We start from the raw sequence: 20,330 nt of genomic DNA, 5'->3' as shown, positions 1-20,330 counted from the left end.
GCTGGGGGTGGGGTGGGGGGGTGGGAGAAGCCTGTAAGCTTAGATTTTGTGCTTCTTAAAAAAACAACACAAATTTTGGTGTGGTCTCTTTTTCTTCTGTCAACCTGGGTTCTTATTGCCTTATTGGGAAAAGGAAGAATGTTCCCATCCTGCGGGAAGCAGTCATTCTGTTCTTCCCCTCCCCGGGTCTAGGCCTCCTGAGGTTGGTGTGTGCCCTCACTTGCCACTTGGACAGTCTTTACTGTGCAAGGGCTCCACCCGGCCTGCTGTGCAAGGTGACAAGGGCGGGTTAACGCTTGGGCCCGTTCACCTGTCTCAGCCCCGCCGCTGTCACCTTTGCCATTCTCCTGGGTGCCCTCCTGCTGACCCAGAGGGCTCCTTCACAGTTATAGGAAAGTGTTTTTAAAGGATGCATTGGGGCGCCTGGGTGGCGCAGTCGGTTAAGCGTCCGACTTCAGCCAGGTCACGATCTCGCGGTCCGTGAGTTCGAGCCCCGCGTTGGGCTCTGGGCTGATGGCTCAGAGCCTGGAGCCTGTTTCCGATTCTGTGTCTCCCTCTCTCTCTGCCCCTCCCCCGTTCATGCTCTGTCTCTCTCTGTCCCAAAAATAAATAAACGTTGAAAAAATAAAAAAATAAAAAAAAAATAAAGGATGCATGGTGGGGCGCCTGGGTGGCGCAGTCGGTTAAGCGTCCAACCTCGGCTCAGGTCATGATCTCACGGCTCGTGAGTTCCAGCCCCGCGTCGGGCTCTGCTGACAGCTCGGAGCCCGGAGCCTGCTTCCGATTCTGTGTCTCCCTCTCTTCTCTGTCTCTCCCCTGCTCATGCTCTCTCTCTCTCTGTCAAAAATAAATAAACATTAAAAAAGAATTAAAGGCTGCATGATGGTTAGCTCCCACCAGCGAGGGCCAGTGTGTCTGGGGCTGCCGTAAGAAAAGATCACCAATCAGGTGGCTTAAACAACGGCATCTTTTCTCACAGTTCGGGAGGCTAGAAGTCCAAGGTCAGTGTCAGCAGGTTTGGTTTCTTCTGAAGCCTCTCTTTGGATTGCAGATGGCCACCTCCTCACTGTGTCCTCACATAATTACCCTGCGGCCTATGTGTCTGTCGGTCTCTCCCTGTAAGGACACCAGTCACACAGGGTTAGGGCCCACCTATATGACTTTATTTTACCTTAATTACCTCTTTATAGGCGCTCTCTCTGAATGCATTCCTGTTCTGAGGTCCTGGGGGTTAGAACTCAGTTCAGCCCATCATAGCCAATGTTAGATGCCAGGGAGAAAACATTCCTCAACTAACAAGGCGAATTACAGGCAAGTAAGCGGTCAAAGACCAGGTCAAGGATGGGAGTTTATATAATAAGGAGCCTAGGGGCCAGAGGGGATGTGACAGCCTGGTGGGAGATGGGGCTGACGACAGTTTCTTTCTTGCGTTACCCGATTGGTTAATGCCGCTGCGTTGATTTATGCTGCCTGGAGTAAAGAATCTTGAGGAAAGAATGCCACCTGTGATCCATTAGCAAAAGCCGCCATGGGCTGGGGAGCCAGCAGCTGTGGTGACGTCATTCTGTATCTGCTGACCCGGGTGGAGGAGAATTACAGGATGTTGGGGGGGGGGGGGTTTTGAAGGATGTGCAGGAGTTCGCCAAGAGGAGTGAGTGGAGAGTGATCTAGGCAGAAGAAACTGAGTCCAGAGCTGACAGAGAAAGGTGAGGATGAGAATTGGAAAAGGGGCTCAGAGACCAGGTTGTGGGGACCCCTCCCCCATACGGCCTCTTTCCTGGCTAATGGGGAGGCATTGAAGGTAGGGAAAGGGAGATGAGTCTGTCACAGGCACATCTGGTCCCTTTGGGTGCTTGGCAGAAATGGAGCCGGGCAGGGAGGCCGCTGTTAACAGTGCAGGGCAAGAGCAGGGGAGGGTGGAAGACCAGAGCACAAACTGCTCAAGCTCTCAGCCACATGCAGGGCCACCCATCTCACCCTGCACGGTGACCCATGACCTGCCCATGTGCCTGATGATGTCAGACAAGTCACTCCCTCTCTGTGCCTCAGTTTCCCCATCTCCTAAAAGGGGAATGGGTTTAGGCGACCACTGAGGTGGCTCCTTCCCCTAACCTTCTAGGGTTCTGGTTCTTACCCTGGGGTCTTGTGTCCTTAGGGGGCTGCCAGCCACACCCGGAAGGATGCGAAAACCTCTCACGAGGTCATGAACAGCTGGGAGACGGACACAGGGCGCTGCTGACCCGGGTGCACATTCCATTCAGCTCTTACCCACTGTGTGGCTGTGGGCAAAGTAAGAAACCTCCCTGAGCCTCAATCTTCTCAGCTGTGAAAAGGAGACCATGATAGACCCTATCTATTCCTTAGGGTCCTTAGGCTTGGCACGTAGTAATTGCTGAATGGCCTGAGAGACGACGCAGTCCAGCGGTTCCCTAACCTGACTGCGTGTTGAGGCATCTGGTCCTAGGGTCCCACCCTGAGGGCATGATCCAGTGCCTTGAGCTGGGGCTTAGGAACCCGGGGCTTTAAGAATGTCCTTCCCAGGGATTCTGGGGGCTCAACCAGGTTTGGGTTCGATGGTTATTCTTCACCCTTTCGTTTTATAGCTGGGGAAACTAGCCCGGGTAGAGGAGCAACTTTCCCTAGCACCCCAGCTAGGTAGGGATGTCAGGCCCCTGACTCCCTGTTCGGTGCTCTCTCCTTCCCTAGAAGGCCTGAGGTCTTGGTTCCACAGTCTCGCAGCAACTTCACCAAAAGCAGAGCTAAAGAGCTGCCCTCTTTCCTTTGGCTCCCACAGATCTGGGGTTAGTCCTTATAGGGACAGAGAGAGAGATGCCCTGGTCCGGTCACTGATGGCCATGCTCCTCCAGCTCCAAAGCCCGAGCCCGAGAGAGTACTGGCTTTCTCCAGCAGCAGCCAGAGCTGGGCATCTTCTGGAATTTGGTAGCCTGTTCCCAGCTCACTGCAAGAGGTACCTCTTCCGGGAGATGCAAAGGCAGGGGCGAGAGGCCACCAGCTAGAGTTGCTGAGATGCGGCTGGACCCAGGGGCAGGGCCCAGGGGGCTTCGGCGACCTTCCCACCCCTGTCCTCAGCCTCTGCGAGGGAAGGCTCAGGCCTGCCTCTCAGGAGCAGTAGCCCCTGGCTCCACCCTGGGCTTGCTGCTCCTGATTGAGGCTGGAGTCAAGAGACTGGACATTCTTTCAATGCCTGTAGGGGACATGCCTCCTGAAGAGCTTCCTGGGTGGGGGGAGGTGGGAGACATACCCCCCCACCCCGCTGCTTCTTGCCCCTCCCCAGGGGCCGCCTTCCCTGCTGGCCCCACCGCAGGGTGCCCCGCAGGCAAGGACAGCCTGAGTTCTAGTCGGCCCCTGCTCTGTGTGCGACCTTGTGCAGGGTTCTGCAGGCAGGTGTCCGGCTGTGTGAGCCCTGACGGCGTTCCCGAGAAACTGATTTCCTGCAGTCACTGAGGGCGTTCTGAATGCCAGCCTCGTACGCCGTGAGGCGGTGGGAGCACATAACGTGGGGATGCCATGGACCCTGCCACAGATGGCTTCCCTTCTGCACAGGCTTTACAGCCCGCATCTCCTTCTAGCTCTACTGACTTAACCTCCCTGAGCCTCAGTTTCCTTATCTGCAAAACTGAGACAAAAACAATCCTTATCTCCTGGGACGGTTGAGGCCCAAATGAGATAATGCGCATAAACACTTTGCCCAGTGCCAGGCGCAGAGGCTAGGATCCCTGCTGACTCTTCTCCCAGGAGGCCAGTTCTCTCCCAGGGACCCCGTGAGGCTGGGCCCTCCCCCAGCGGGACCTCCTGAGGGGGCCTGCCCTCTGATCCCCAGAAAGTTAAGTGCCAGCCAGGGCTGCTGGGCACTGGCGACAGGAAGGGCTGGCCCACAGGGGCTGGGCTGAGGGAAGCCTCCCGATTGGTGGAGAGACCCCACCCCATAACCTGGGCGGGCCTCACCCCTCCAGCCGCCCCACCTTTGATGTAGGGACTGCAGGGGCCGGCTGGGGAGCTTCGGTCCCAGACCCCACCCCCACTGCTCCCAAGGGGGAATAGAGGCTGTGAGGGAAGAGGGCAGGCCAGGAGACGGGGCTAAGGATAACAATACCCAAATCTCCTCCTGTGTCAGGCAGTGCCCCACATACGTGAATCTCCTTAGATGCACACCCCGACCCTGGGATCCGCTGCCTTTAGGTGTAGGTGCAAAAACTGGAGCCCGAGCTGTGATCTGAAACCAGGCCCCCTGGTCTCCCAGACTCCAGCCCCAGTGGCTCACTTGGAGGAAACCCCCAAAGAGCGCTGTGGCCTATTACCTTCCTCTTTCTTTCCACCAGACTGTGATGCTCCGCTGGGTCCAGTGGGGCTGGGGCTGAGGCTGAAATGAGCTTCCCGAAACCTGGCTCCATTTGCTAAGAAACTTCCACCAAGGCCAATGTGAGCCGTGGAGCCGCGTGGGTCCCAGACTCCTCAGAATAGGCTCTGACCTCGGGCTGCCCCAGGTGATCTGGAGGGGCGCCTGTCTTTTTCCGCACGCTGCTTTTGAAAACAACCACCTTGCAAATTGAGATCACCTTCCGCCATGAATCCTGGGGAGGGGGCGGGACATGCCCTTGGCCAGTGGGTGGTCAGACCAGGCCTGGGTCCCAGGGCTTGCCGTCCTCACTGCAAGCCCCCTTCACTGTCCCAGGTGTCCCTGGGATGCTGGCTGCATGCAAGAAGAGAAGCCCAGTCAGCATCCTGCTCCCTTAACCTCGCGGTAGGGCAGGTGCGGATCGTAGTGTCTGGAACAACGGAAACTTCTGCTTTCTGAAAAAGACTCCCTCCACTGTCAGGACCTGCTCTGCGCCGGGCACCAAGCCCCAGCTCCCTGCACTCCATCACGAGAACCGCTGGGTCTGCTATAGCATCCACCTCCTCATGGTTTCCGGCACCTGGCATCTCCTGCCTGCCACGGGAATTCGGATGAAATGAACACCGCAGGCCGACCCCACAGCACACCCAGGTGTTCCGTAGGAAGGGCCAGCAGGCTGGGCACTTCTCCCCTCCTGTGCTCCGTGGGGGTCCCCTACACCCCGGGGTCCCTCCGTCCCCCCCAGGCTTCCTGGCTCTTGTGCAAACCTACTCACTCCCGCTCTAGTGTAGTAACGAGTCTAGGCATTGATCTAGAAATCCTTTATTTACATTTTCTCTTAGAAAAAAAATATATAGATCTGGTGCCCTGTGGATTCCTCAGGTTCAGGAAATTTATGGGAAGGTGAGAGAGGGCACAGGGCCGCCCCCTAAGGCCATCCATCGTCCATCAAGGGCTTCTGCTCATCTGACCCCAGCGCTGGGCTTCCCTGAGATCAGCCCCAGGGCCCTGGGTGACAGACGCCATGCCAGGCCTGGGGTGGAGTTGGCAGGAGGGGCAGGGACTGAGAGGTGTTGGGGCAGTCTGGCCATCAGGAACTGGATTGGCCCCATGGGCAGAGTGGAGAAAACATGGGCCAGAGACTTTGTCCTGGGGTGAGGACACCATTGCCTCAGGCTCCAGGAAGGGGTCCTGCCGTGGGCCACTGGGACAGACACAGAATAGGCATCTCACGTGGGGGCCAGGTGACTGCAAGGACCAAGGACCATTAGCTGTTTTCTGTGAACCACCTGAGCACCACATCCTTGTTTTCCTTCACCCACTTGATGTTGGCTTTGGTCTTCTCCAGGGCTTGCTCCAGAGCTCGGGTGGCTGAGCCGAAGCCTGTGTCCATGTTGTTCTTCTTGAACTGCTCCAGCTGCCAGGGAAATGAAGATTCTCAGCCTCAGGCTGGGTCTCTAACACAGCCGTGAGGGGAGGGCGGCCTAGTCCTCTGTCCTCCCTGTCCACATTAGGGCCCTTGCGAATGGAGAAGCCACAGCCTGTTCTCCAGGAGAGAAAGGGCTGGCCCTTCTCTGTCCCTGGGATAAAGTCCTTATCTAGGGCAGAGGTGAAAATAAGCACAGCCTCGGGGCTCCTGGGTGGCTCAGTCAGTTAAGCCCCCGACTTTGGCTCAGGTCATGATTTCATGGTCCGTGAGTTCGAGCCCCACAGCGGACTCTGCGCTGACAGCTCAGAGCCTGGAGCCTGCTTCAGATTCGGTGTCTCCCTTTCTCTCTGCCCCTCTCCCACTCATGCTCTGTCTCCCTCTGTCTCTCAAAAAGTGAATAAACATTTAAAAAAATTTAAATAATAATAAAATAAATCATAAAATAATAAATAAATAAATAAATAAATAAGTCACAGATGAAAAGATATATTAGTACAGGAGGTTGTAGCCGGGGCAATTAGGCAAGAAAATGAAATAAAAGGCACCCAGAAAGGAAGAGGTAAAACTATCTCTATAAGCAGATGACATGATTTTTGTATTCAGAAAAATCCTAAGGAATCTACCAAAAACAAAAAAAAACCCAAAAAACTATTAGAACTAACAAATTCTGCAAGGTTTCAGATGAGCAACATACAAGATCATACTGCATTTCTACACACTAGCAATGAGACATACGAAAATGAAATTAAAACAGTCTCATTTACAATAGCATTAAGAAGAATAAAAGACTGAGGAATAAATTTGACAAAAGACATACAAGACTGGTAATGCTGAAAACTACAAAACACTGTTGGAAGAAATTAAGAAGAACTGAACAAAAGGAAACAATACCCAAATCGACCCAAATCCGTGTGAATGGAGTGGAAGATTTAATATTATTAACATGGCAACGGTTCCTAAATTGATCTACAGATTCAACGCAATCCACATCAAAATTCCAACTGCCTTTTATTTTTTTTTTATTTTTTTTTAATTTTTTTTTCAACGTTTATTTATTTTTGGGACAGAGAGAGACAGAGCATGAACGGGGGAGGGGCAGAGAGACAGAGGGAGACACAGAATCAGAAACAGGCTCCAGGCTCTGAGCCATCAGCCCAGAGCCTGACGCGGGGCTCGAACTCCCGGACCGCGAGATCGTGACCTGGCTGAAGTCGGACGCTTAACCGACTGCGCCACCCAGGCGCCCCCCAACTGCCTTTTTTTGCAGAAATGGACAAGCTGATCCTAAAATTCACAAGGAAATGCAAGGGACTCAGAATAGCCAAACAATCCTGAACAAAGCTGGAGGGCTGACATCCCTAAACTCACTACAAAGCTACAGGAATCAAGACAGTGTGGCATTGGCTGAAGGACAGACAGATAGATCAATGAAATACAATTAAGAGTCCAGAAATAAGCCCTCGCATTTACGGTCAATTGATTTTCAACAAGAGTGCCAAGACCATTCAGTGGGGGAAAGAATAGTCTGCTCAACAAATAGTAGTGAGACAATCGGACAGCCACATGCAAAGGAATGAAGTTGGACCCCCACCTCACACCATATACAAAAATTCGGCCAAAATTGATCAAAGTCCTAAATGCAAGAGCTCAAATAGTAAGACTTCTGGTAAAAAACAGGTATAAATCTTCATGACCTTGGATTAAGTGATCGTTTCTTAGATATGCCTAAACACAAGCCATAAAAGAAAAATTAGAAAGCTGGACTTCATCAAAATAAAAAAAAGAATGTTAAGGTATGGAAAGACACTATTGAGAAAGTAAAAAGGCAATCCACAGAATGGAAGAAAACATTTGCAGATCAGGTATCTAATAAGGGTCTAGTATCCAGAATATATAAAGAACTCTTACAACTCAAAAATGAAGAGACAAATATCCCAATTAAAAAATGGGCAAAGGATTTGAACAGACATTTCTCCAAAGAAGACACATGAATGGCCAATAAGCACATGAAAAGATGTGCAACATCATTAGTCATTAGAGAAATGCAATTCATACTATCTCACATCCACAGAATGGCTATAATTTAAAAGGAAGGAAGGAAGGAAGGAAGGAAGGAAGGAGGGAAGGAGGGAAGGAGGGAAGCAAGCAGAGGGAGGGAGGGAGGGAGGAATGAAGGAACAAAGGAAGGAAGGAAGAAAAGAAACGTAAGTGTCCAAAGACATAGAGCCGTGGAAAGTACATTGGTGCAATTACTTTGGAAAACATTTTGGCAATTTCTCAAAGAGTTAAACATAAAGTTACCAAATGATCCATCAATTCCCCCTCCCAGGCGTATACCCAAAAGAACCAAACACATATGTTCACTCAAAACTTGGTACATGAACATTCATAATAGCGTTATTCATAATAGTCAAAAAGTGGAAACAATCCAATGTCGATCGACTGATCAATGGATAAACAGATGTGTTATACCCATACAATGGAATATTATTCAGCCATAAAAAGGAGTGGTACCCTACCACATGGATGAAACTTCCACAAAAGGCCTCATATTATATGATTCCATTTCATGAGATATCCAGAATATGCACATCCATAGAGACGGAAAGTAGATTAGTGGTTGCCAGGGGCTGACAACAGAGGACTGGGGAGCAACTGCCACAGTTTCTTTTGGGGGGTAATGAGAATGTTCTGGAAATAGATGGTGGTTATGGTTCTACAAGCTTGTAAATACCCTGAAAGCCACTTAACATGGCGAGTTTTATAGTACATTAATTATATCTCAATTAAAAAAATAGATAATATCAACCTAATACAACGAGTTAACTTTAGCTTCTGATTCAAACATGCATATCACTGCAAAATGAGTTTTAAAAGAAACAACCTAGAAGGTTTAAAATGGGCCAGATAGAGGGACACATGGGTGGCTCAGTCGGCTGAACATCCAACTTCAGCCTCACGGTTCGTGAGTTCAAGCCCCACCTCGGGCTCTCTGCTGTCAGCACAGGGCCCTCTGCAGATCCTCTGTCTCCCCCTCTCTCTGCCCCTCCCCTGCTCTCTCTCTCCCTCAAAAATAAAAACAAAACAAACAAACAAAAATGGGCCAGGCAGAATATGATACGTAAAGAATTGTTCCTTTTCTTGGCTTTGCTAATAACATTGAGATTATCTTTTAAAAATTCCTTTAAATAGGACTAAATCATAGACAGGTGAACTGTACGATATTAGTGATCCCTGCTTGAAAATTCTCCACCCCCAAAACAGAACCGGCAAAACGCTGATAACTGTTCAATCTGGGTAATGGGTAGGTACGTGGAGGTTCATTTATATTATCGTCTTTACTTTTTGCCTATATGAAAGTTCCAAGATGAAGTTTTCTGATTGAATCGTCACCATTTAAAAAGCCTGGATACTGGGTTCTACTCCTGAAACCAATACTACACTGTGTGTTAGCTAACTACATATTTATTTAATAGTTAAATAAATAATAAATATTGATTTAATATAGAGAGAAATTAATTAAAAAGAAAACAAAATAAATAAATAAAAAGCCTGAATACCCAGCTTCCCCTATAGGTGAGGAAGGCCTGGCAACGTGGAGCCCAGGCTCTCCTTGACCACACCCAGAGGGCGCTGGCTGAATGGTGGTCCTTTTAGACTCGCGATGGACCTCTGGCTGCCGCCCCAGGGTCCCGGGCTTCTTACCTGCTGCAGCTCGAACTCAGTGGAGAATCGTCGGGTCACCGCCTGGATGAGGTTGGAGAAGGAGAAGGAACCAGTCCCATAGCTGTGGGGACAGGAGAGAGAAGACACCGTGAGGGGCGGAAGAAAGTAATGCTCCGTGACTGGCAGGTGCCATTATACCCTCACGTCTGCTCTGCGACTGTCCCCATCTTGGAGGTGAGGTGAAATGACACACCCAAGGTGATACCCCGAGGGACACGACCGCAGGTTTGATCTCAGTATCCTTGCTCCCCTGTCTCCAGAGAAACAGACTTTCTTTGCCCCAAGTGGGAGAAAGGACAGCCCATAGCCTGCCTTGTCTTTCCATGTTGGCCCTCCCCGCCCTCCCCCGCGCCTGACCGCAAGCTGGGTTAATTTTTCAGCACTCCTAGGCGGGGTCCACAGCCCCCCACCACGCTCCAGCCCTGCGGTGTCCCATGCACACAGACACACGGACCCTTCCCTCCGCCCCCGGACACCCCAGCCTTGGCGGGCACTTCTCCCAGCAGGCTCCCCCAGACTCACTCCTGAAAGAGTTTCTTCCAGTTGCTCTGGACAAAGTCCCAGGTCAGGGTTTGCCCGACGACGTTGCTGGAGATGCTGCTAAGAGTGCTGGTGACATCTTGTTTCCGGATGAGGTTAGGGTCCAGGGTATAACTCAGGAACCTGTGAGGGAAGGATGCTGGGTTAGTGACCACTTCCAAGGGCTGTAGTCAGACGATACGAGACAGAGAACCCAGGAAGGCAAAGGATCCCCTCCCCCGCCCCCGACACCTCTCCGGCATCCTCCTAATGTCCCTTCAGTCTACTGAGGGTTGAGGACCTCTTTGTCCTACCTCCCTCTCACAGGTGGGACACTGAGTCTCCCAGGCAGGGTCACTGGCCCTGCCCGACACGGACCTGGTGCCCGATGGATATGTGATGACTGATGATGAATGAATGAAGACAGGAAGGAGCACCAGAGCCGGGAGCCCTGTCCCAGGCACGGCAGCCACCTTTGTCTTTGACACTGAGGGAGGCTCTTCTTTAACTGGGGTCCGGGAGATGACATACAGGTGCCCGGTGGGAGCCAGGAGCTTGGGGCGTGCCCCGCTGGACGTCCAAAAGGACCCAGGCCCAGCTGCAAGAGAGCCCTCGGCAGAGAGGAAAACTGAGCTTCTGTCAACTACCGGCCAAGAAGCCAAAGCGGTTAAAAGTGTGGGACGGAGACCCAGACGTGGGTTCAGATCTTGGCTCCGCCACTTACTAAAGCTTCTGGACTTTGGGCGAGTTGTTGCCGCTTCTCTGAGCCCCAGTGTCCTCCTCTGCGACATGGGGGCCCCACCGCCCCACCGCACAGGTTTGTGAGGATGCCGTGAATGAGAGGCCCGGCTGGTTCTTGCTCTCCCACGTGGGGTCCCCCGTGGCGAGGGGAACTCACGCGGCCCCGTCGGGCCCCGGTCCTCACCTGTTCAGGATCCAGACCTGGTTGCTGCAGGCCAGGGCTCCGCGGAGTTTGTCAGCCTCGTTCACCAGTTCAGCCTTTAGGAACTGCTCCCACACGAAGTTCCACTCCTCCTCGCCGCCCTGGGCGATGGCATTGCAGTACACGGTGGACCGCAGGTTGGGGTGGATCCTGGCGAGGGGTGAGAGGGTCAGGGCAGGGAAGCGGGGGGACGAGGGTCTGACGAGGACACGGCTGTGGGCTCTAGGGACGGGCGAAGGTCAGGGGAGGAGCGGGGGATACACTCACGGGTTGTTTTGGGGGTTCTTCTTCCACTGGGCGAAAAGAGTCGCGGCCAGCTTCTCACACTCAGGAACCCCGTAGGAGCAGGCGGTGCTGACGGCGTTAATCTCGCTGTACCTGCCCCACGGGTGACACTCCGTCAGCATGCCCATGGGCCGCCCGGCCCAGACTTGGGCAGAGACACCCCCCTGCCGACACACAGCTCCGGGAAGGATGGCGGGGCCCGCGCTCTGTCTGAGGCTGCTCACTGGATCCCCTAAGTGGCTTTGTGCCTTGGGCAGCCCAGGGACTTAGAGGAGTCAGCACAGGCTGCAGCCCCTGTCTGAACACCGAGAATCTGAACGATCAAGACCCTGAGGGGACCTCAGAGTTTCAGTTGGGTCCCTTGTACAAAGAGGTCAGATGGGCTCCCAGGCCGCACAGAACCTCAGGGCAGGCCTCCTCCTCCCGCCTGGTGGCCCCGGCCAAGAGATGGCCTCCGGAGGACACTGCGGGGCCCTGCCCTGGACTCCCCGGGTCAGGGTAGCTGGGCCGCCCATGGCCTCCAGAAATAAGGAAAGGAGAGAGGCTCTTGGCTTCTCAACGGTCCACTCACTGGTCCATGAGGGCTTGCGGGTGATCAGTCCAGTTTTTGGTGACTCTTTCGAAATGATTGAAGAGGGGCGTGACCTGCTTCTTCAGGTACCTCTGGGCAAAAGAAAACACGGAGAGCTTTGAAGGCAAGACTCTTGCCAGGTCTTTCTGGAGTCCCTGCAGCCTCTGACGTGGGTGTAGGTGTAGCAAGGGCTGCTGGCTACGGAGGCAGAGAGGCCGGAGGCTCAGGGCCCCGAGGGAGCCAGCAGGGCCCAAAGGGGCCCGCACGGGCCAGGTTTCAGATCACTGGCCCGAGGCTCTCCTGCCTGAAAGCCTCAGTCAGCTCCAACACTCCTTGTCTGTGTCACCAGTTTTTAATAGTGTTGGGTCCCCTCCCCCCCCCGCACCCCCCCCCCCCCCGCTCCACCACCAACCCCGGTGGTGAGTATTCCGTGTCTACTGTGAAGAGTGTGGAAAATACACAGCAGCATGTGCAGAAAGTGAAAACTGCCCAGGAGCTTCCCCAAACTGATTTTCAAATTGGTGAGTTTACCCCTTCTTCCCGCCCCCCCCCCCACCCCCCGTCTACCCGTCATGATGTCTGCTGCCCTTTGCCCCCGACACTGGAATGTAAGTTCTGCCTCCTGTTACTAACACCCTTCGCAGACTCGGGTTCAACACGGTGGATCGTCACGGGCCCCAACCGGAATCCACGTCCAAACGTAAAAGGAATAAACCTCCAAGAGCCAAGAGAACGGAAAGGGAAAAAGAGTGGATGAGATGCCCATGCAGTCAGGAAGCTGCAAGGTGGGGAGGAGAGGAAGGGAGGGACGGGACAGAGTCACAGTGCGGGCCCCGGGGGCAGGGGTAGCGGGGGTTGGAACCGGAAGCAAGGCTTGCCCCAGACAAGGCTCAGACTCAGAGGGACGGGTCTGCAGGAGACAGGGGTGAGGCGGGGGCTGAACACAGGGGGAATGAGTCCAAGTCTGCAGCGGGAGTAGTTGAACCCCCAAGCTCCCCAAGCTTGCAGCAGGGCAACAGCCCCCCCCCCCACAGGTGAGGCTGAATCAGTGGGGCTCAGAATCGGGGGCCCCCAGACATAGCAGAAGGGTTGGCCGACTGCAGAGGTGAAAGTTTACATTCTAACTGGAGGTAACTCTAGTCAGCTTCTTTTTCCCCCGTGTCCGCCAGTCGTAGAAAGTGGGCATCACCAGCCTCACTATACAAGATACAGGGTGATTCCCTGGTCTCAGGGAAACACACTCATGGATACTGTGTGTGTGTGTGTGTGTGTGTGTGTGTGTACATTTTTAGTAAATTCTATATTCAACGTGGTTCTTGAAATCACAACCCTGAGATCAAGAGTCACATGCTCAGAGGCGCCTGGGTGGCTCAGTCGGTTAAGCGTCTGACTCCTGACATTGGTTCGGGTCACGATCTCATGATTTGTGAGATCAAGCCCCACGTCGGGCTCCAAGCTCAGCATGGACTGGGATTCCGTCTCTCTCTCTCTCTCTGCCCTTCTTCCACTCACATGTGCATGTGTTCTCTCTCTCAAAATAAAACACTGGGGCGCCTGGGTGGCTCAGTCAGTTAAGCATCTGACTTCGGCTCAGGTCATGATCTTATGGTTTGTGGGTTCGAGTCCCGCATCGGGCTCTGTGCTGACAGCTCAGAGCCTGGAGCCTCTTCGGATTCTGTCTGTCTGTCTGTCTGTCTCTCTCTCTCTCTCTGCCTCTTACCACCCCCCCCTCCAATAAACAAACATTAAAAAAAGATGTTTTAAAAATAAACATATGATAGAAGAAACGCCCACAATCTGTAGCCGAGGGGGCTACAGGAGGAGGAGGAGAAAGACACATCGGGACTGAAAGAAGAGCCCACAAGCTTCCAGAAGGGAAAAAACAGCCACGTTCAAAGAACCAGAGACGAGCAAGCCTCTGAGCTTCTCAACAGCAGCACGAGAGGCTTGGCATCAGTGGAGCAAGGCCTGAAATTGTCTGAGGAATAGTAGCTTCCAACCTAGAAACTTCTAATCCCAGGTAAATTCTGGGTCCAGTGTGGTGATGGAATAAACACATTGTGCATGATCTACCTCCACTCTTAGGGACACTTTCTCAAAAACTCCTGGAAGAGGGGCTCCACTATGGGAGAGAAAACTCAAGGAAGAACCCACTGGTTCAGGAAACATGAGATGCCATGCCTCATGGGGGAGAGCCTCCCATTCGGGGGAGGGGTGGGGCTGAGCCGCAGTTCCAGAAGGGAGCACATGGACTGCGGGCTCCGGCAGGGAGGGATGCCTCCAGGAAAATGCAGCAAATCTAGCATATGCCCTGATGACGTTTGTCCAAGATGTATAAAAAAAAGGGGGGGGGGGACATAAACATGGTAGTCCATGTGGCTCAGCAGAGAATGATATTTAAATAACCACAATACTGGGGCGCCTAGGTGGCTCAGTCAGTTGGGCATCTGACTCAGGTCATGATCAGGTCATGATCTTGTGGTTCGTGAGTTCGAGCCCCGCCCCGGGCTCTGTGCTCACAGCTCAGAGCCTGGAGCCCGCTTTGGATTCTGTGCCTCCCTCTCTCTCTGCCCCCCTTCCCGCTCATGGTCTGTCTGTCTGTCTCTCTCTCAAAAATAAACATTAAAAAAAATTTTCAATAACCACAATACAGTAAATGCTGAATACTGAGTTGATCGAATATTGTGACTTAACTACATCGGGAGGATGGAGTAAATCCAACGTAGGCAGGTTAAAGAGTTAAAATCTCCCTTGCCATCACACCTCTTTCAACATCATAGGAAGTGCACGAGAAAAAAAAAATTTTTTAATTAAAAAATGACCTCTGGGAATGCCAGCTGGTGCAGCCCCTCTGGAAAACAGTATGGAGGTTCCTCCAAAAACTACAAATGGAACTACCCTACGACCCAGCAATGGCACTACTAGGCGTTTATCCACGGGATACGGGTGTGCTCTTTCGAAGGGACACATGCACCCCCATGTTGATAGCAGCACTATCGACAATGGCCAAAGGATGGAAAGAGCCCAAAGGTCCATCGATGGACGAATGGCTCAAGAAGATGTGGTATATATATACGATGGAGTATTACTCGGCAATCAAAAAGAATGAAATCTTGCCATTTGCAACCACGTGGGTGGAACTGGAGGGTATTATGCTAAGTGAAATTAGTCAGTCAGAGGAAGGCAAAAATCATATGACTTCACTCATATGAGGACTTTGAGACAAAACAGATGAACCTAAGGGAAAGGAAACAAAAATTATATAAAAACAGAGAGGGGGACAAAAGAGAAGAGACTCATAAATATGGAGAACAAACAGAGGGTTATGGGAGGGGTGGCGGGAGGGGGGAGGGGCTAAATGGGTCAGGGGCACTAAGGAATCTACTCCTGAAATCATTGTTGCACTAGAAGATGCTAACTAATTTGGAAGTAAATTTGAAAAAATAAAAAATAAAACAAGTTAATTAAAAAAAAATGATCTCGGGGCGCCTGGGTGGCGCAGTCGGTTGAGCGTCCGACTTCAGCCAGGTCACGATCTCGCGGTCCGTGAGTTCGAGCCCCGCGTCGGGCTCTGGGCTGATGGCTCAGAGCCTGGAGCCTGTTTCCGATTCTGTGTCTCCCTCTCTCTCTGCCCCTCCCCCGTTCATGCTCTGTCTCTCTCTGTCCCAAAAATAAATAAAAACGTTGAAAAAAAAAACAAGAAAAAAAATGATCTCTTCAAGTTTCATCTAATGGCTGCATAATATTCCATCAATGGATATTGTAGTTTACCTAACCAATCTCCAACTGTCGGACATTTGTTCTGGGTTCTTTTTTCTCTTTTTTCTTTTGTAAATCACCCTGCTGAGTTTCTCTCTTATCTCCCTCATGGGAGCCTCAACAAATAAATTTATTTATTTATTTTGAGAGAAAGGGGGAAGAGAGAGAGCAGGGGAGGGGCAGAGAGAGAGGGAGGGGGAGAGAGAGAGAGAGAGAGAGAGAGAGAGAGAGAGAATCCCTAGCAACCTCTGCACTTTAAGTGCAGAGCCCAATGCAAGGCTCGAACCCAACAAACCATGAGACGGTGACCTAAGTCGAAACCATGTTGGACGCTTAACCGCCTGAGCTGTCCAGGCGCCCCCGTCTGTGTCCTTTCTCCGCCCTACCCAACCTGCTCGCCTTTCCAGTACCTGTTCCCTTCACCCTACATCCCTCTTGCCACTCTGCCCACCTGCTCTCAGAAAAGGACCCGGTGTCCTGTCGGCCCGAAGGGTGCCACCGCTCCAGACAAAATTTCTAGTAACTCCCTAATGGTGCATTTCTGGCACCGGGCAAATTGGCCCTAGAACCCTGCCCTGCCCCCCTGTACCTTCATGGGGCCGTAGACCTCAGAGCGGTCGAACATGAGCTTAAAGTAGCTCAGGCTGCTCAGGGCGGCCTGCCAGGGCATGTACTCGGTCTCTCGGATCAGGAAGAGAGTGTTGTTCAGCGCCAGAGTGACGGGGACCTTTTGGGCACTGGGGACAGACACAAGGGCTCAGGTAAGCATCCCCATTAAGCCCAGTCCCCACTGAGGGGGCCCCAACCCCTTCCTGAAACCTGAGAGCCCCAAATGAGCCAGCTCCAACGTTCACTGTAGATGGGCCTGGGGGTAGGTAGGGGTGGGGCCGGGGAGGGGGGAGGGATGGGGGACAAGGTCAGCTCAGGCCCTGTCCTCACCCGCTGCCAATCACATTCCCCTGCGTATTATCCCCATTTGACAAATGGGAAGCTGAGGCTCAGAGAGGCAAAGTGACTTGCCTAAGGCCACACAGCCCATAAGAGACAGAGCTGAGATGCATAAGGACGAAAAACCTCTGCTCTTTATTCTGCCCACCTCTTCTCTGATTTGCTCGGCCCCCTGTGCCTTCCTCCCTCCTCCTCCTCAGACCATCTGTGCACCTGTGGTTCATAAATGTCCTTGTCTATGGGTGACATCACTTAAGCCAAAGAGCTTAGCACCTGCTGGGAATACAGTAGGTGCTGAATAAATATTTGTTTATCCATGCTGCCTCTCTCCTGCTCTGTCCTTCCCAGACTTTTTGTAGCATCTGCCATGGCAGGCTGGCACACAGTTAATCCTCAGGAAGAGCTGGTGCTATAAAGGACCCTGTGGTTTTGGAGTTGGCCAGACCTGTGTCTGGCTGTCACGGGCTACAGAGTGACCCCAGGTAAAGCACTCAGTCAAACTCTGAGTCTCGGATTCCTTATCTGGGAAAAGTGGGTTGTAACACTAGCAATCTGCAGGGGTGTGGGGGCCCAGGGAGGGGCGCAGAGAAGCACAGGGAGCCCATAGCAGTGTGCCTGGGTCTGTCGCTGTAGAACAGCACTTGCCCAAGTCACCAGGCCAGGGACAGGCTGGGCCCCAGGAGGAAGGGGGCACTCACCTCGCCAGGTTGAAGGCATCGTGGATGACTTGGGCCCGATTGATGACAGGAATGACCTAGAAGGGGCGACAGAGCGCGTGACCTCAGGCTGCTGCTGGGGGCGGGGCGGGGGTGGGGTGGGGTGGGCAGGGCCGGGGCCTGGGGCAGGGGATGGGGGCTGGCGGCCGACACCCACCGACAGGTCTGTCTGCAGCTGAGTTTGGATCTTCTTCCAGTTTTCATTGTCATAGTTCACCACGTAGTAGCCCGTCACGTTGAGGTTCAGCAGAACCCAGTCATTAGCTGTGGTCTTGAACAGGTCATTCTGGGCTGCGGGGAGAGATCAGAGCTAGGTGGGGCTGCTCAGAAGGCCACAGGCTGACCCTTGGCCTGTCTTTCTCCAGGCCTCCCATGCAGCCTGGCACCGGCTGGCCCTCAAGCCTCAGGCGATGCCAAGGGAAGGGGGAGGAGAAGGGGCGTAGGTAGGACTGGGCTGCCAGGCCAAACTCTGCCCTCAGAGGGACCAAGTGCCATCTCTGCCCCTCGGTGCCCTTCCTGGCTCCCACAGGCTCCACGTGGCTGGGCCAGTGACAGCAGCCCTGACTTCTCCATCGGCACAGCCTCAGGACACCCAGACCGACTCCACAGGCTGCCGCTCCTCCTCCCTCCCTCCTCCTCCCCTCTTACCCCCCCCCATCACCTAGTGGGAAGCCCAGGCAATGCCCGCCCCCCGCCAGTCAGCACCCCCAGTGCTGCCCCTCTCTGCCCTCCCTTCCGGCCTTGCTCCCGGCAGCCAGAGGGGCCTTCCGCTTGCCACTTCCCACCTGCCCCAGCTCCTCCTGGCCGGAGGACACGGCCATTGTGTCCTGCAGTCCGCAGGGACCTTGGGAAGCAGCCTTACCTTCAGGGCACACCTCTGCCCTAGCCACAGTCCTTAGTTCTCTCCTGCCTCGCACTTGCTCTTTCTTCTGCCCCCACGAGCCTGGCTAATTCCTTTTCTTCCTCTAAGACTCAGCTCACCTCCTCCAGGAAGCCTTCCCTCACCTCTCCGTGAAGTTGAAATTTCCTTATTCCTGGCTCCCTGCCCCATGCCCCAGCAGCCTGTACGTGCCTCTGTTAAGGCATCCAACACAGCTCTAGAAAGTTTTAGCTGCTTATCTTCCTTCTCTCCAGCTGCAATTTTGGCCTCGGCAGGGGACGAATTGCCTTGACCGGATTCCCCAGTACCTGGTGGAGGAGGGCTGTTTATACTTTGCGCCAGGCACTGTCTTAAACATCTCACGTGGGTTCTCTTCTTTAGTCCCCACACAACTCAATCGGGCCGCTATTGTTCTTAGCCCCATTTTATAAATGAGGAAATGGGAGACCAGAGAGGAATGGCAACCTGCCCGGGGCCACGCAGCTGGGCGGCCGCAGAGTAGAGCTCAGAACCAGAGAAGTGGGCTCCATTTGTTGAATGAGACCATGAAGGAGGTCACTGAGGCCTGCCGGAACCCCCAGGACGTGGGCCAGGTGCTGGGGATGTGGGGGAGGGGACTGCTGTCCACAAGGGCGGGCTGGATTACCTTTTTCGACGCCCCGCAGCCAGTAGTGAGCCTGCGGGCTGCCGTTTCTAACAGAAGAGATGGGAACGATCCACAGGTAGCTGCAACAAGAGACCCAGATGCCAGGTGATGACAGCCGGCCGCTCTCGGTCACTGCCAGCAAAGAACAGCCCCGCCCAGCCTCCCAGTCTCTGCCCGGCTCCGTCTGGGCACTGAGCACGCCCCTTCCCCACCCCACCCCCCCATCCCGGGCCAGGTGCTGAGGCTGGGACCACGGCAGGTCAGGACCCACCACGGTCAAGGGACACCACAGCACCTGTCCTTCAGAGCCCTCACAGGACGCCCGCCCCAGTGCCCCCTGCTGCTCACTTGAACTGTGAGGGGCGGGTGACCACGGACTGGGGGTCAAGGAGGAAGTGCTGCTGGGAGATGGTGCCTGTCTGGGTGTCCACGGTGATGACGGGGAAGCCCATCTGCAGGATCCAGCGGTCCATGATGGCACTCACGGTGTCGGGCAGCTTGATGGTCGGCTGTTTGTCTACAACCTGGAGCACAGCGAGACGGTGTCCGGCCGTCAGTGGCCCGCCCAGGGCAGCCTCGGAAGACCCACCTTGCAGGGAGGCAGGGCCAGCGGAGGAGCCCGGGGTGGGGGTGGGGGTGGGGGTGGGCAGGAGCCTGGGTCCCAGCTCAGCTCGAACCTCAGAGGACGGGAGGGGAGGGGAGAAGGAGAGGAGGGAAAACATAGTCCGAGTCACGAGCGGGTGCAGAGACAGGGAGCAGGAGTGGGTGGTCTGGGGACGGGCTTAGGGCGGTCGCTACTGTCTTCTTGGGTCTTTTTTCAACTTTTTTCATGCACGTGCACTGCTTTAGTAATAACGGCAAAAAGCCAACAACATCTGTTAGTGACTGAGAAAATTAAGACGGGAAAGAGGATAAAGAACACCAGAAGGGCACAGGCTGAACAGGGAGGGGAGCTGGGGGCTGCTGCAGAGAGAGGGGGGGCTCAGCACCGAGGGAGTACCCTGGAGGCAGGGGTAGAGCAGGCGTGGAGGAGGGCTCAGCTTTGGAGGAGAGGAAGGAGCGGGAAACTGAGGCAGGCGAGGAAGACGGTGGATGTGGAGGGGAGGGACCGAGGCAGTGAGGAGCCCCCTGTCGGCAGGATGTGGGAGATCAGGGCGGGGAAGGGGTGCGGGGGAGGGGGACAGACCAGAAGAAAGAATTTGGGCCTGAGACCGGCATGGAGGGCCCTGGAGCCCGGCTGTGACTCTGAGACAAGGCCCTGGGTCTCCCCTCCCTGGTGGATCCGGGCTCGGGATTCTGGAGGGGTCAGTGGGGCTGAGGAGGGGCCGAGAAGGAGCCCTAAGGGAAGGGAAGCTCTGGGGGAAGATGGGGAGTGTGAGGACTCCAGCCGTACTAGAGGCAGAGGGGCCGGGGGAGGGGGGCGGAATGAGGGGCAGTCCGAGGGTCTGCATGCAGACAAGGGCTGCTTGGGGTCTGGGTGCACAGGAACGCAAGGCAGGGCCGGGTGGGAGGGTCAAAGTTCGAGCGGGGGGTGCTGGTGTGTGCAAATTC

At 54.1% G+C, this 20,330-nt stretch overlaps 1 protein-coding gene across 1 annotated transcript in view; it reads right to left on the bottom strand.

Annotated features, from left to right (window-relative positions):
- Positions 1 to 5,163: 5,163 nt before the first annotated feature.
- The window catches only part of LOC122467563 (alanyl aminopeptidase, membrane), a 28,105-nt gene continuing 12,938 nt past the window's right edge, over positions 5,164 to 20,330 (bottom strand). The window contains exons 11-21 of the mRNA XM_043553942.1: positions 19,128 to 19,303; positions 18,780 to 18,859; positions 17,411 to 17,544; positions 17,236 to 17,291; positions 16,179 to 16,326; positions 11,831 to 11,922; positions 11,242 to 11,352; positions 10,957 to 11,124; positions 10,035 to 10,175; positions 9,492 to 9,573; positions 5,164 to 5,774 (exon numbers count right to left, since the gene is read on the bottom strand). Coding sequence (XP_043409877.1) covers positions 5,625 to 5,774; positions 9,492 to 9,573; positions 10,035 to 10,175; positions 10,957 to 11,124; positions 11,242 to 11,352; positions 11,831 to 11,922; positions 16,179 to 16,326; positions 17,236 to 17,291; positions 17,411 to 17,544; positions 18,780 to 18,859; positions 19,128 to 19,303 — 1,338 coding nt within the window. The 3' untranslated portion in view covers positions 5,164 to 5,624. The remainder of the gene's footprint in view (positions 5,775 to 9,491; positions 9,574 to 10,034; positions 10,176 to 10,956; positions 11,125 to 11,241; positions 11,353 to 11,830; positions 11,923 to 16,178; positions 16,327 to 17,235; positions 17,292 to 17,410; positions 17,545 to 18,779; positions 18,860 to 19,127; positions 19,304 to 20,330) is intronic.

This window comes from Prionailurus bengalensis, chromosome B3 (genome assembly GCF_016509475.1).
Source record: "Prionailurus bengalensis isolate Pbe53 chromosome B3, Fcat_Pben_1.1_paternal_pri, whole genome shotgun sequence".
NCBI classification, from domain to species: domain Eukaryota; kingdom Metazoa; phylum Chordata; class Mammalia; order Carnivora; family Felidae; genus Prionailurus; species Prionailurus bengalensis.
Note: the sequence above shows the minus strand (reverse complement) of the source record. Positions and strands in the feature narration are given on the sequence as shown.